Below are 13,915 nucleotides of genomic sequence, written 5' to 3' on the forward strand. Positions count from 1 at the left end.
TTATTATTCATTTTAGCTGGAGGGCGATTGCATACAACAGAAATAAATTCTTTATTGAACTTTCTCCATTAATGATTACAGCCACCGTGTTCATAAACGTAAAATTTGATTTACAAGAACGTAGCGATACATTCCACTCCACCGTCGAACAACGAAATAAGTCGTAAAGTCTATTTACGTAGAATAAAAATGCGAGGTGGCCGATCGCTATATCGCGAGAATATATAATCTCGATAACATCTAATCTACCATTTTCTTTTTTAATATCGAATACAATGTATTGCGGAAACTCGGTGCTAATTTACATCCGCTACATTCCCGTGTCTTTTCCACGTGCTTTTCCCTTTTTAAATGAAATTCCATTGAACGATTCAAATTTCAAGCGCGATGGTAGGAACAAACGATTCGCTTCCTGCTAGAAATATGATTAGAGTTTTGATATCATTGATATCCGAAGATCAGCGGAAGCGGGATATGCGCGGATGTAAAGTTCACAACTAGAACCGGGTTCGTGTTGGTCGAGCTACACTCGACTATTTAAAAGTTACCACTGGACAAGAGAGATATAGGCGGAGGAGAAGAAGAAAGAAGAAGAAGAAAGCACGATGGCGGTCGTCGAGTTAGTTGGACGTTTTATTTGCCGAAGCAGGAGACCGCGTTGAAAGCGCACTGTTTCCAGTAGCTGCGTTTACGCTGGAGATCCCCGATGTCCAGCTGATTCCGAAGCCGTTTCACGATTTGCTTCGTAAACAGGTAATTGATCAGAGCAGTCTCGATGCTTCCATCGTCGTCCACCAGCTGAAACACACGCTTTCGCCAGGTCTCGAAAAATCATACTCTTTATTCGAGTATATCGCGAACAGATCGAAGATTTATCGTCAATGTTGATACGAATTTCACGATTTTTCCGCCACATGAAAGAGACATTAAATTTTCGTTAAACCGAAGTTTATGATAGTCTTGCTGCCGTGAATTTTTACGGATATCGCGGTTAATCCGATATGTACACGCGAAATCTTTTTCTGACTATCTCGAGCAAACAGAGACGTCGCAAAGTTTGAAAAATAGCTTTATTACATGTATCCTGCACTAAATCTTCGTGCTCACTCTGCGTTCACGCTGCTCAGGATTAGGCGTACACGTGCATATTTTCCTGAATGCAAAAAAAAAGAGGAGAAAAAGGAAAACACTCGATCACGTAACTAGCAATCTCGAAGGAAAAATGCTTCGTGTTATTGGAACGTTGTTGGACGTGTTAAACGTCGTTATTTCTAATATCTGATTTTCGTAGCATCGACTTTTTCAGAAAGACCAAAGCTGCGATTCGATGAACATCGATTATATGGGTCGTGCGAGCGAAACGAAACAAATTTCATTGGCCGTAATGGCGTGCATCGGAAGTCAAAAAAAAAAAAGAGGGAGAGCATCCTACCCTTGTGACGTCGTATTGACCCCGATATATTTCGCGATCTTTCGCGTTACCATCGGAAAAGCAACGCTAATGGATAATAATGCTCTGAAAGCTAGCGCGGTTTTATTTACGTTCAAAGGAATTTCGTGGCGTTAGAGAACATCGGGAAATCGTTTAAAAAATACGCGTGGATAACGGTATGGCTTCGCTGAACACGAGTTTTTTTCTCTCTCGTGCGGCTCTTTTTCCCCTTTTTTTAGTTGAGAAATGTGCGCGAAATCAACGGAGCGTAAAGTCGTTGAAGCAGGATAACGCATGTATCCGATTCAGGATAGGCGGGATGCAAGTAAAACGCGATGGTTGGAGTCTGAATACGTAAGTAAACAAAGGTATTTAAAAAGAATCGAGAGAGATAGCGTGGTAAGCGTGAATAAAGCGAAAGAGAGAGAGAGAGAGGGGTTTAATAATCCGATAATCCGTTTCTCGTTTAAACGTTTGTGCGCACTTCGAAAGATGAAATAGCAATTTGTAGGAGTGAATGATTAAAAATTAACAAACAAACGGAAAGAAAGAAGAACGCGTCTATCGCGGCAGGAGAACGTTTAACTCGACGTTTATAAAGTCGTTGAATCAGCGTTCGCGACGGACAACCGGACGCTAAGTGAAATCGGATTGCCGTTGCCGAGCTATCGATTATCGGATCAGCCGCAAATTTATCAGCCTTCCGTCGAACGAACCACCGTTCTTTATCGTTGCTTCTCTCCATGGCGGAGCTCGAAAAGTCGTCGCGGTATCCAGCTTTGCACGAGCCGTTTGCGAGATTAGTCGTCGCGGGCAGAAAACGATTTTTAATATCCTGCGATTCCTCTGTAAGGACAGTTAGGCGAGACGTACGTTGACGGTCCGCCGGAATAGACTCGCAAAAAGCTCCGTGTCGATTTCCAGCGACGCTGCAACGAATATACGCGGCTCGTGATGAGACTCGCCTTCCTTTGGAAAAAATTCATCGAAGAAACGTATTAGGCGAGATACCGTCGTTCGAGCCTGAGCGAACTCTGACTGTTAGAGACGACACGGGAAGGGAATCGAAGAACGAGTAACTATATTGTTCGAGTCCTTTTTGCACGGAATGGTCTCCTTTCGAGGAAAGGAAGGAATAAATTCCTATCGATGGAAGATGCCGTTATTTCGCGCGATATCTGCTCATCTCCGATGTTCATTTCCCCGTAACATACGTATGCTAATGTCGAATTACGGGAAATTCCTCGTGCGATATAACTGCTTAAACGAATGAACCTGTTGTTGAACGTTGCATGGCGCGCGGTACGCGGTAGCTTATTTGCAATTCAAACGTGTAGATAAGAGTTACGCAACAGGACTTTGTGCGAGCGTCGCGTTTGTACTTTATACGATGGTTGTGGAAAGCCTGGATAAGATAGCACGAATGAAACACCTTCGCGTAGCGTATTGATTTAATAGCGATGTAATGCTTCGAAGATCTTCGCGTTTTCCGTTGTACATCCTACGTTCGAGATGTACATCAGCATCGCTGAATCCCGTAATGCTGCAAACTAAACCGTTGCGCGACGTATCCACGTCACACTGTCGTTGTGATTTATAACGGACGAAGAAACGGTCGGCCCCTGATCGAGTTTAAGAGTAATATGTATAATTTCTAGGACAAGTTTCCTGGAACAACATGGTAAACTGCTGCACGTTTATAGGACGAGAGAAAAGAGCAAGGTCCCGATACATCGACAAACGTAATTTCGTTTCGCTTGGCAATTAGCTTTGTAATCCGTTGCAAAGGGCATACGGTTCTTTTTTCGTTTCTCCGCACGCTTCTATCCTAACAACCCTCTTGTACTTGCAGCGGAGGAGAAATTTAATTTGTCGCTTTGAAATAGTAGCCAGTAGTAAGGGCATATTGAAATCTTAAGCTGCAGTCGTTCGTTTGGAAATGTTTAACAAAAGTCGCGTTTAACAGCGCGAATATTTCTTTTCTCCGTGGACGATTAGTTTTCTCCAGGGAATCGACGTTCTTTAACTCGTGCGAATCGTATTTGCAGTTTATCTAAGCACGTTCAAATCTTGAAACTCGACCGATGGTTCGATCGAATTTAATCCGAGTATCTATAAACGTTCGATCGTTTAGCTGTCATCGCAACGGACAAGGATGTACCGTTGTGAAAGGTGAAACGTGAAATTGGTATTATTAAATCGTAAATTCGATCGAGCCGCATCGAAATTGTAAGACGGGATTACGAGACGCCGCACAAGTTTGTAACATTTACGCCAATTACGGAGATCGAGAATTCTTCCGTGTATAGTAACTACGCAGATATTTGGAAAGAAATTGCCGAGCGATTAACGAGCCTATCGCGAATAATCGTTTGTCTCGTATCGTTTTCTAAAAATTGAAGATATTTTCCGTAGACCGACAACGCGGAGTAATAATAATTACTCGTAATATACATACGCGATATATTATTTTTTCATAAGGAACAACCGCTTCATGTCCACTTTTACGTTCTTATTCGGTCACTGTACACAGACTGTTACCGAACTGATGATAGAAACCGAAAGAAGATGATTTTTAGTGAAAAAACAAGTCGAAAATATGGAATAAAATTTGTTCAAACTGCACTTCGTTTTTCGAGAAATTCAGTTTCAAGATTTGTCAAATGTGCTTAAATTTGGCTAACGGACTCGATATGAGTAGACGACGAGCAGAAGGCTATTCCACATGCGAAAAGAAGTGAAATATATAAAATGAAATATCGAAGAAAATCAATTTTGATCGTTAAACACATTAGAAAGTCAAATTTACTTTTCTCGAAAAAGGAAATGAAAAAATGTTATCCTACGTCCTTCGATTCTTTTCACACGTAGAACAACCTTCTGTCACTTATTTACTCTTGTTCAGCCAGGTTTTAGCCAGGTTCGAGCATACTTGACAAATTTACGAACTCGATTTTCTCGATAACGAAGCTCCCTAGGAAAAAACGTCGCTCCGTGTTTCCCATTTATTTCCTCGCGTAGATTCTACTCCTCGTCGTATGCAGCAGCAGTTCGGGAACATCTTGTATATGAGTTATAATCTCGTCTAATATGAAGCTATTTCTTGTTGTTGGAATTCCGGACGACAACGTGCCTTGAAACTATGCGACTGTGCCGTGGTAAGCGGCTTTGTCTTTGACCATCCTGAGGACGCGCACGATTAAACCGTATCTATGGATTATCAGAGATAGCGTTAATTGCGCACTTAACGTCGTTTGTGTTCGAACCTGCGTGGTAACATTAACCGGTGGAAATTCCGGATTAATAGAATCCGGAATTAAAATTGCCATTATAGCCACGTCACGGTACAATCACGTTCTTCGATATACGCGCCTATACATAATCCGTCGCTTTGGGATCGAAGGAAACGGGGAAAATCGAAACGATTGGAAAATTGAGCGCGAGGAACTCTCGCGAAGAAACTAAGTAGTTTCACAGCTAACAAACGCATCTCTGTCATGGCAAGACGCGACCGACTCGACAGTTTGCACAGCCTTGGAGACGAAACTAACGCGACATTTCACGAAACAGCTATAAATAAATTGAATTTGCCAAGCAGTCGCTTATACGCTGGAATAGGGACCGAGCAACAGGTTTCTCGCTTCCTTTTCAACCACTAGCGTTTTCTACCTTTTCTGCCCTACCCATATCTCTCGTCCGATTATCCTTTTCATTTCGGATGGCTCGACGTTGTCGTTCTTATATTCACCAACTCGCTCACGCTCGATAAAAGTTACGTCAGCAGATCTGAGTCGCGGAATTGCATTATGTTTCATTGAAATCCGGGTTACAGTAGCTCACGGATGTATTCCAACACTTTTGGAAACCTTTTATCCATTAGATGGCATTTTTAAATCTCACAGTAACGTAACGAGGCGCGGCTATCGCGATTATATCGGTGAAATTTGAGATATTTATTGAAAGTATTTAATTAATTCAAGTATTTGAACAGTCAATTATTCGTTATATTAATAAGCTACGATATTTAGTGCGAGATCATTAGCAGCAATCGTACGTTAAGACTATCGTTCGTGTAGTATACTAATATTTTTATAACTAACAATAAGTTAACGATAAGCGTATGTTTGCAGCAAATGCCTTGTAGCTTTCATATGTATTTTCGAATTGGTATTCAAATACTACTATGAACACTAATGTTTCGTTATAGCGACAGCAAAGGTTCAAAAGCTTTCGTATTATTTCGAATATATTCAGAGAAGATTTTTCTGCTGCGTATTCGAATATTTCCGTGAACAATTGCAACTACTCGCAGATTTCTAATTAGAAGTAACCGACTTTGATCTGAATTTCGTCGGATTTTAAAACCGGAAACCCGGCTCGAAGTAAGAGCTAGGATAAAGGTTTCGAAGAGTAACGCGTTTTAGTCTCCGACATCGCTCGGAAATTGTGAAAATTTCATTATCGATCGTTGAGTGAACCTTTCGTTGGTCAAGGATAGGTCCGATTATTAGCATTCTCTTGGAGCCCCCTGGAAATATCGAATATATCGAATACGTGGAGGGCAACACTTGGCATAATAAGAAGAGTCCTTCGTATTGAAAAAAGGACGGTTTGCTGTCACTGTCGCTATCCGTGTGCCTGGTGTGCGAAACGAGTATGCGACAGAACGGTATTCATTTGTATTGACGCGCGTGACTGTAATATAAATCGTTGCCTCTTTACCAAACTACATCTTCTCTCTTTTGTACGATCTCCCCACGAGGAAATTGTTTGCTCGATGTAAAATTCTCATTTCCTATTTATGGTAATTATTTACAAAACGGACGACCTCGTTGATTTCAACGAGCTTGAAACACGTTGTCAGAATCAACATTTTGAACGATTTTTCTCTATACACGTTACTATCGTTCGCTCGGCTGTAATAATCAAGCGCAAGATATTCGCAAAAGGTTTCAGCTCAATTTACGGTACCGTTACGCTTCGTTCTGGCATATAGCACAGCCTAACGCATTTTCGACGATCGTTTGCAACTCGATTGGGAAAGAAAAATCAATGGATTAGGTTTGGGTCAGATAATGAATTAGTATTCCAGCGCTGTGAAGCGACCAATAACGCTACTATGAAATAAGCTCAGGTATTGAATAATAAAACAGATGAATTTCATATATTAAGTTTTATATTGTATTATTATTATTCGAAGCTGGAAACGCTTTTAATCATGATATTGAAAAAAGTGACTGTTCGATGATCAAAATTATACGGTCGACGAAACAGAAACTTTTGCGAATATCTCGGAAACTAAAGCCGAGCGACGGTAACACGTAGAGGAAGAGATTGTCCACGATATTGACTTTGATAATATATTTCAAGATTATTGAAACCAGTCAATTCGCTTTGTAAATAATTATCCTAATTATTTATTTATTTATTCTCAGGGACAAATAGGCTGACCACGATATCGCGATGTGAAAGTTACGTGTACCGATTACTCGATCGCATTTGTCTGATTAATCGACGAAGAAATTAATTTGGAAGCGGAGAGAAGCCGCTGTTAAACGATGCAGTGAAATAGTTTCAAAGTGCGGTTAACCGATCGAAATGCGTCATTCGTCGACCGCAAATAACGTCGCGTTCATGGCGAGATCATGAGAAAAAAAGAAGGAAAGGAAGGAAAAGAAATGGAAGAGTACGGTGGTGCGACTTAAAAGGAATATAAAAAGCTGAAAGCGAGCGCGCAAAACCGATTGACACACCGTACGTGCAAGTTTAAGTCTTCGGATAGGACTTTTTTGTTCAGTTCCATATTTTTTGTACGGCATCGAAACGAGTTCCAGGCGAGCGTTGCCGTCCTTCTCGCGGATAAAATCGAGGACAACGCAAGGTGAGAGGGTAACGAGGCACATTTGTCATCGCTCGAGTGTCGTAGCGAGTACGGACGCGGTATTCTCTCGTCTAGCGTGAGGTTGCAGCTTGTTATAAACGATATTTTCTTTCATTTATGCATCTCTATTTTAAAAACAAGTTTACGTGATTAGTTAGCAAGCTAACAAGCAAGTTCGATTGCGATCACCGATAGAAACATCAATTATACTGAGCGTGTATCATTTTTTTCTTTTCTTTTTAGGGGGCGGATTCTGTTACTTACGTCTACCTCGTTTAAAAGTCTCTCCTTGTCGGCGGCTGGAAGGGCTATCGACAAGTCGATCAACACCATCAGGACCATGGCCAGAAATATGACAGTTCGTAGCGACGACATGATATATCTCTGTCCTGCAACAAAAATCTGGTTAATCCGGCTAATTGAAAGGACTATAGTTGTTGCAAGTATTAAATCAAACGCTTCTAACGATCGACTCGTTAACGACTATTTTCTCCAACACGTAGCCAAAGTTATCGCCGATCTTGCTTGACTTTTCGAACAGTTTAAACAGATCATTAAACAGATATCGTTCGAAGATCGATAATAAACCTACGATATCGGAGGGAAGAAAATTTCCAAGCTATACGAAGGAAGTACAAATGTCATTTATCGGTGCACGTCGTGGAAGAAAAGCTCTATGGCGCTTTACTCTATGAAAATCATATGTTTATCGCGAATCGAAGAATCTGGCGATGACGCGAACCTATTTCTTTTAATAAGAAGCAACGATGCATACGCCGTCGAACTTTTCTCGATACGTATCACGATAGCGTGCAAGTAACGAGCGTTCGTATCACCCCATAGGAAGCTCTAAAAGTATCTAACGACGGCTTCGTGTGTTGATTACGTTTCAGAAAATCGAACGATTGCATCTTCGACAACGTCGAAGGGTCAAAAGCTCGTCGATACGCCAGGTGATTTAAAATCCCGATCAAAGACAGTGTTCGACTGCCGTGGATGCGTCTTTTATAAAATTAAAATCAACGTCTGGTCTATTTTCGCAACGTTCCCAACGACCGATCGGTGAAGAATATATACACATACATATGTATAATAATTCTTATTTAATTCCTTTTTCCGAATGCGAGTAACGCGATTTTTCTCCAAAGTAGAATTTTATACCGTGAAAATGGAGAACGCGTTTTACGCCTTTTTCCACAGCCTTATCTATTAGAAAATGTTTCTACCAACGTGGAGCGGCGGTAGCTCTCTCAAGAACGATCATCCATCTTTCGTGCGTAAGAAGAAGAGCATCTCCTATTTCGTGGTAATTTATTTAGGGGAAGCAAGCAAGATAAAGACGGTGGAGTTTATATGGCAGCGAGTTCTGATTGGTAAAACGAATGAGATCGATCGTTGCTGGAATATTTTACTCGGTGTCAAAATAGGTTGGTCAGATGGTTTTATTTATTTGGGCCTGACAAGGGGGACGCTTTCGTCGGTAAAGCCGACAGTTCGATTCTGCTTGATGAGCACCGACAGCCGCTCTAGCTGTCGTTGACAGAACGATAACTCAACGGAGGAAATATCGAGAGTGATACGGTGCCTCCGTTTAAAAATACTCACGCTGCTGAGTGAAGCATCGTGATGCGATTTGCGCGATTAATTAAATATCGAAATACCGATCGGAATGTCTAGAGATGCACAGGATGCCCTATTTTCATCTGTAAATACAATTCGGGCAGGAAGTAGCTTAATGTAGATATATTGTTTTAGGCAGACGCGCGAAGAGTATATAAAGGTCAGCGTTATTCTTGAAATAGAATCATAGAATTTTGAATGCATCAAACGATCCATTTCAGCACTCTCTGTAAAAAAAGTAAATCTATCTATGTGGAAAAACTATTAGTCTAGCGGGTATATCGTACCTTATTTTATAAAGTTTTTATGAAACGTATCTATGAAAAAGAAGGGAAATAGATACAAAAGTTAACGCCTTGCAACTTTCCTCTATCTACGGAGAAACTAATTACACGAAGATCGTGTTTCCCTCGAAAATATATAATCTGTCTGCTAATATATATATATATACGCATACGTATATCGAGTGATTTTAACGGAATATATAACGATGCTCCGTTCTTTCTTTAAATTTGTTGCATCGTTTCGTATCGAACTCGCGTGCGTTGTCGTAGAAGGAAAGTAAAAGACGAGAACAATGAGATCCGATAATTACGTGCTTGTTGCAACGAGTTAGGAAACGTTGGAGAATACCGTTTGTTTTCGGAGACAAGACAAGGCAATGACGGGTAATTGCACTCCTACCTAGGCAACAGGTTTTCCTCGACTCTGTCGAATGCGTGAATTACAGGAACGAACGCTTCGAACTTTACGATATCTCCGGAAAACTGCCTTTCCGCGCCTGCTTATTTCTTAGAGCTTTCGAAGCTCCGTACTCCGAGATATCGGAAATTTTAAAAGCATTCGTGCACTTTTTCAAAGCAACTGAATAGATCGTTCCACTTTAGGCGCGATCGGATAAAATGACTCAGTCTGCGAGACTACAATAAAGCGAAATGGAACGTTTGTACACATTGTTAGAGAAAAACGTTCGTAATATTCCGAATGAACCATTACGCGTAGTCACGGACATTTCACGATAATTTTCATTCAAGTGTCAAAGGCATTATAGCAGTCGTGGATGGGCAAACGTAATCGCGATTGTTTCGGAATAAATTATTGTGCCGTCAATAAGTTACGTAAAATGTTTTAAGCGCGATTTCCCTTACACGCGGTCTTCTATTTTCGCGATTATGCCAAAGGGATCACGACTCACCGATTTTGAATTGATCCAACAAAGATGAGCTATACGATAGACATTAACGAAACGTAACGGTCGAGGTAACTGAGACTAATGAAACGATGCGACCCGGAACTCAAACTTCCAACATGCAGAATTTCCAAAACGCATCTGGTCGAAGAATTACGTTATTTAAATCCGATCGTGATTCGTACGTGAAACGCGTATCGTTATATGTACGTATGTGAAGCGTGACAAAAGAAGAAGAAGAAAAAAAAAAGAAACAGCGATTGGACGACAATTGATGAAAATGAAAAGGACGAATGAAAAAGTAAAGTACCTTGCGGAAACAGTTCCAGAAATTCGAGATGCGATCCGAGGGTAGTCGGTGTCAGTGGGGCGGTTGTTTTTGGTGAGCAGCTGCGAGAATCGGTGCTTCAGCGGCAGAGTGACTGAGCTTGCAAGCACGCGACCACTTTATATCCGAGACAGGGACTGGGTCGGCGGCGTTGGTGGTGGAAACGCTGGGGGTGGAAAACCCACCCCGAGCCACTCTTTCGACGATCACGCGTTCCACCGACGATTCGACGATATTTCGACGCCTATACAGCAGCTTTTCGAAGCTCCGTCCCACAGGACACCTACCTGTCCCCCACGACACCCATCCTTCCCCCACCCTAACCTACTCACCGTACCAGGTTACACCGATTAAAGGATTAATTCGATGAATGCACGATTCGCGAAGTATTCCCTCCCTCTCTCTCAAGCTCGCCCCGCGAGAATCTACTAATCGCGGCAAAACAAAAGAGAAGGTATTTTTGAACGTAAAAAGGCCATTTATTAAAATGCGTGCTTATCAAAGCACTTTGATTCTTTGCGTTGACCGTTTCTTACTTTACTCGAGCGAAGGGGAACGTTGTTCAAAGGAAGCGCAAGGAGAAATGTTGATTGTTGGCAGTCGAGCACCGACGTGACGTGCAAATGGCCATAATTACCTCGATTCTCAAAAGAGACCATAAAGTAAAGAACGATCGGCAAAATATATCGTGCTTTCACTTTCGAATAACTTTGGAGCATATTTCACTATCGTTGACTAACCGTTTCGAACGATACATTTCATGAGACCAACGATACTTGAGAAGCTAGTATCGCTTCGACGCGGCAAACTTTAGCGCAGTGGTCTTTTCGTTTCGGATGTTATAAGTTTAAAAACTCCGCACTTGAAGATTTATGGTAAATTCTTATTGAAACAAGTTCAAACGAGAGGAAAACTTAACGTGGAACGGACGGCAGGCCCGATTAGTTGCGATTACGAATATGATAATTTTAAGAGACAAGGGTGGCGTGACATTTTTCAACGCGTGCAGGGATCCACTGTCAGTCTGACGGACGGACAGAATTGCGGGACAATGCGGCAGCTGGGCTGGAAATTCGCGGTGGCAAGAGCCAGGAATGTCTCATCCCCCAAAATATGCCAAATGGTATGCCCGGTCGACGTACCACAGGCCTGACTCTTGCCACGAGATCACGTTTATCCTTCCATATCCCTTCATCTATCATTCGGTCGTGTTATAACGTGTTCGGTGTTTGCTCCGTGTAATACGCACCGGTTTTACGCGTTCAATGGATTCCTGTTGTAATCGAGCTGCTACCGTCGCGTTTTCATGTAACGAGATCGCGTCTCACCGTCAAGAGTGTCCTACTCTCCGTGACCGTTCGCTCGTCCAAATTCCGTCGTTTTTCTTTTATTCGCAGTCAGGTTATAGATGGAAACCGGTGATTTTCCCGCGGTCGAGCTGCAGCTACGTAACGACGTTAATTTTTCATGCGAAGAACGTCGATACTGACCGCTGGCTATTTTATCTCGATATTCTCGAAGATGCAATGATTCCAATGGGCTACGCCTGGGTTTAGAAAATTCTTTGCAAATTATACTCCATTGATTTCTCGCTTTTTACGTTTACGTGCACGCAACATCGTTTAAGAAATATCGAAGCCGGTTTAAATTGACCTTACAGTTGTCGATTACAGCTACGTTGTTCGAGGCTTATAGGAACGCGAAAAGAAAGTTGTGAATAGTGGAACTTCGATATGCTCGTTATCGGGCAATAAAGAGGGCAGCAATCGACAGTATAGCGATATGTAATCGACTCGCTAGAAATGGGCCATCAACTATGGAGCTTTGGGAAACGTAATCACACCAGCGATGACGATAAAACGCGATAAAAGCTGCAGGTCATCGTTCACCACGATGGATCTTACACATTTTCCCAAAGGCACTGCCATCAACTTTTTATTCTCGATGTTGGCTACCCCGGAAGTACCTGGGATATTTTGATGCTCGTTAAATAGTCGTAAGTTCGAGAGGCGTCCGAAGAACTATAAAGCTTAGTCGTTTAATATATAATCGGATTAGAAATTACTTTATACCCTCGAAGCGTAAAAAGCAGTTGGATATATTTTTCAAGCGAACAACGTTAGCATCAATCGACTTCAGCACGAGCAGTCCAGTCATATTTCATCGACCTAAACTTAACGCCTGAATAGTTGCCATCTGCGAAAGATGAGCGAACGATAACCGTTAAACTGCTGCAATACTCTTCGCTTAAAATTAGCCTTCGAGTTTGTTAGATAATAGATGTATGTACATCTGTATTGTACGAGCGAGGAATGAAAGAGAGGAAGACAAAAGGAAAGCACCATGAGACGAGAATTTATTGAATGAATAGATGTGCAATAAAACAAATTCATTCCTGTTTGAGATGTACAAGAGAATAGAGCGCTGTTAGTTAATATTTCAGGTTATTATGTTATATATAAAATAATTATTCTGTTCTAATAAATTTTGTATTTAATAAAACGTTATATAGTATTACCTTTACAGAGTTTATTGTTGAAATATGTACAATGTACATGCACAACTCGTCTGATCTTTTCGATTCTTATCGCTTTCACGAGAAGACAATTTGTAATTTTTTCCTACTGTTTTAAATCTCCGCATTCTTCATGGTACATGACCGTGCAGTATTTTGACTGACTTGAAAGCTATGGTATCGCGAAATGCGGTTCGGAGTTCCTTCGTCGCACGTCTCGAAGCGTTTGTTTAATGATGCATGTATCGATGCCTGTAAACAGAATCTTTATCTTTCCTTTGAGATTTTCGAACCGCCAAGTACTTGTGCCCCAAGTACCAACTGCGCCAGCGCTCGCCGATAAAAACCGGATCGCTGAAATTTGCATTAACAACGTGTGGAAAGCTGCATCGTTTCTCTCCGGCGCTGCGTAATTTTACGAAAAAATCAAGGTAGCGTCGTTGAAATAACATAAAATAAAATTCAACTTTTAAGACAAATTCTCAGGGTCACCGACAACGTGTCACTGATGCTTCGAGGTCACTCGGATGGCTGAGATAAAATCGAAAAGAAGAGTAAACATCGGGGTGATTAAACTTAAACGACGAGACTTTTGTTAATTAAGACTAGCACTGAACAAGATAGTTCTTCGATCGGACTTAGCTTCTCCGAACGCGAACGAACGATCGTACGGAAATTTGGATAAACCGATTACAGAAAGAACAACGAGATCGACGAATCGATGATCGATCGGTTCCGAGCCGCAACAAAATATCCGTTTAAAAACTTTGACGAACATTTTACGTAACCTAACGATGGATCCACGACTACTTCGCCGTTATCGCTAATTAAGTATTTTCATAACTCTGTCTAATGTCTCGTCTGACTTTCTTCTTTCTTCTTTTTTTTCAACTCTGTATCTACGCCTACAGCTAACGAGCAATTTTGCCATGACACTTACCGAAGAAGAA

At 41.5% G+C, this 13,915-nt stretch overlaps 1 protein-coding gene across 3 annotated transcripts in view; it reads right to left on the minus strand.

Annotated features, from left to right (window-relative positions):
* Positions 1 to 27: 27 nt before the first annotated feature.
* Positions 28 to 13,915, minus strand: part of LOC100642616 (allatostatin C) — a 60,861-nt gene continuing 46,973 nt past the window's right edge. For 2 of the 3 annotated variants that reach the window (XM_012314365.3, XM_012314366.3), the window contains exons 2-3: positions 7,578 to 7,702; positions 28 to 798 (exon numbers count right to left, since the gene is read on the minus strand). In XM_012314365.3, coding sequence (XP_012169755.1) covers positions 634 to 798; positions 7,578 to 7,688 — 276 coding nt within the window. In that variant the 5' untranslated portion in view covers positions 7,689 to 7,702 and the 3' untranslated portion in view covers positions 28 to 633. Of the gene's footprint in view, positions 799 to 7,577; positions 7,703 to 10,432; positions 10,589 to 13,915 lie in introns of those variants that run through there. The other variant, XM_003399330.4, reaches the window with a different exon arrangement.

Source organism: Bombus terrestris, chromosome 11, assembly GCF_910591885.1.
Source record: "Bombus terrestris chromosome 11, iyBomTerr1.2, whole genome shotgun sequence".
NCBI classification, from domain to species: Eukaryota; Metazoa; Arthropoda; class Insecta; order Hymenoptera; family Apidae; genus Bombus; species Bombus terrestris.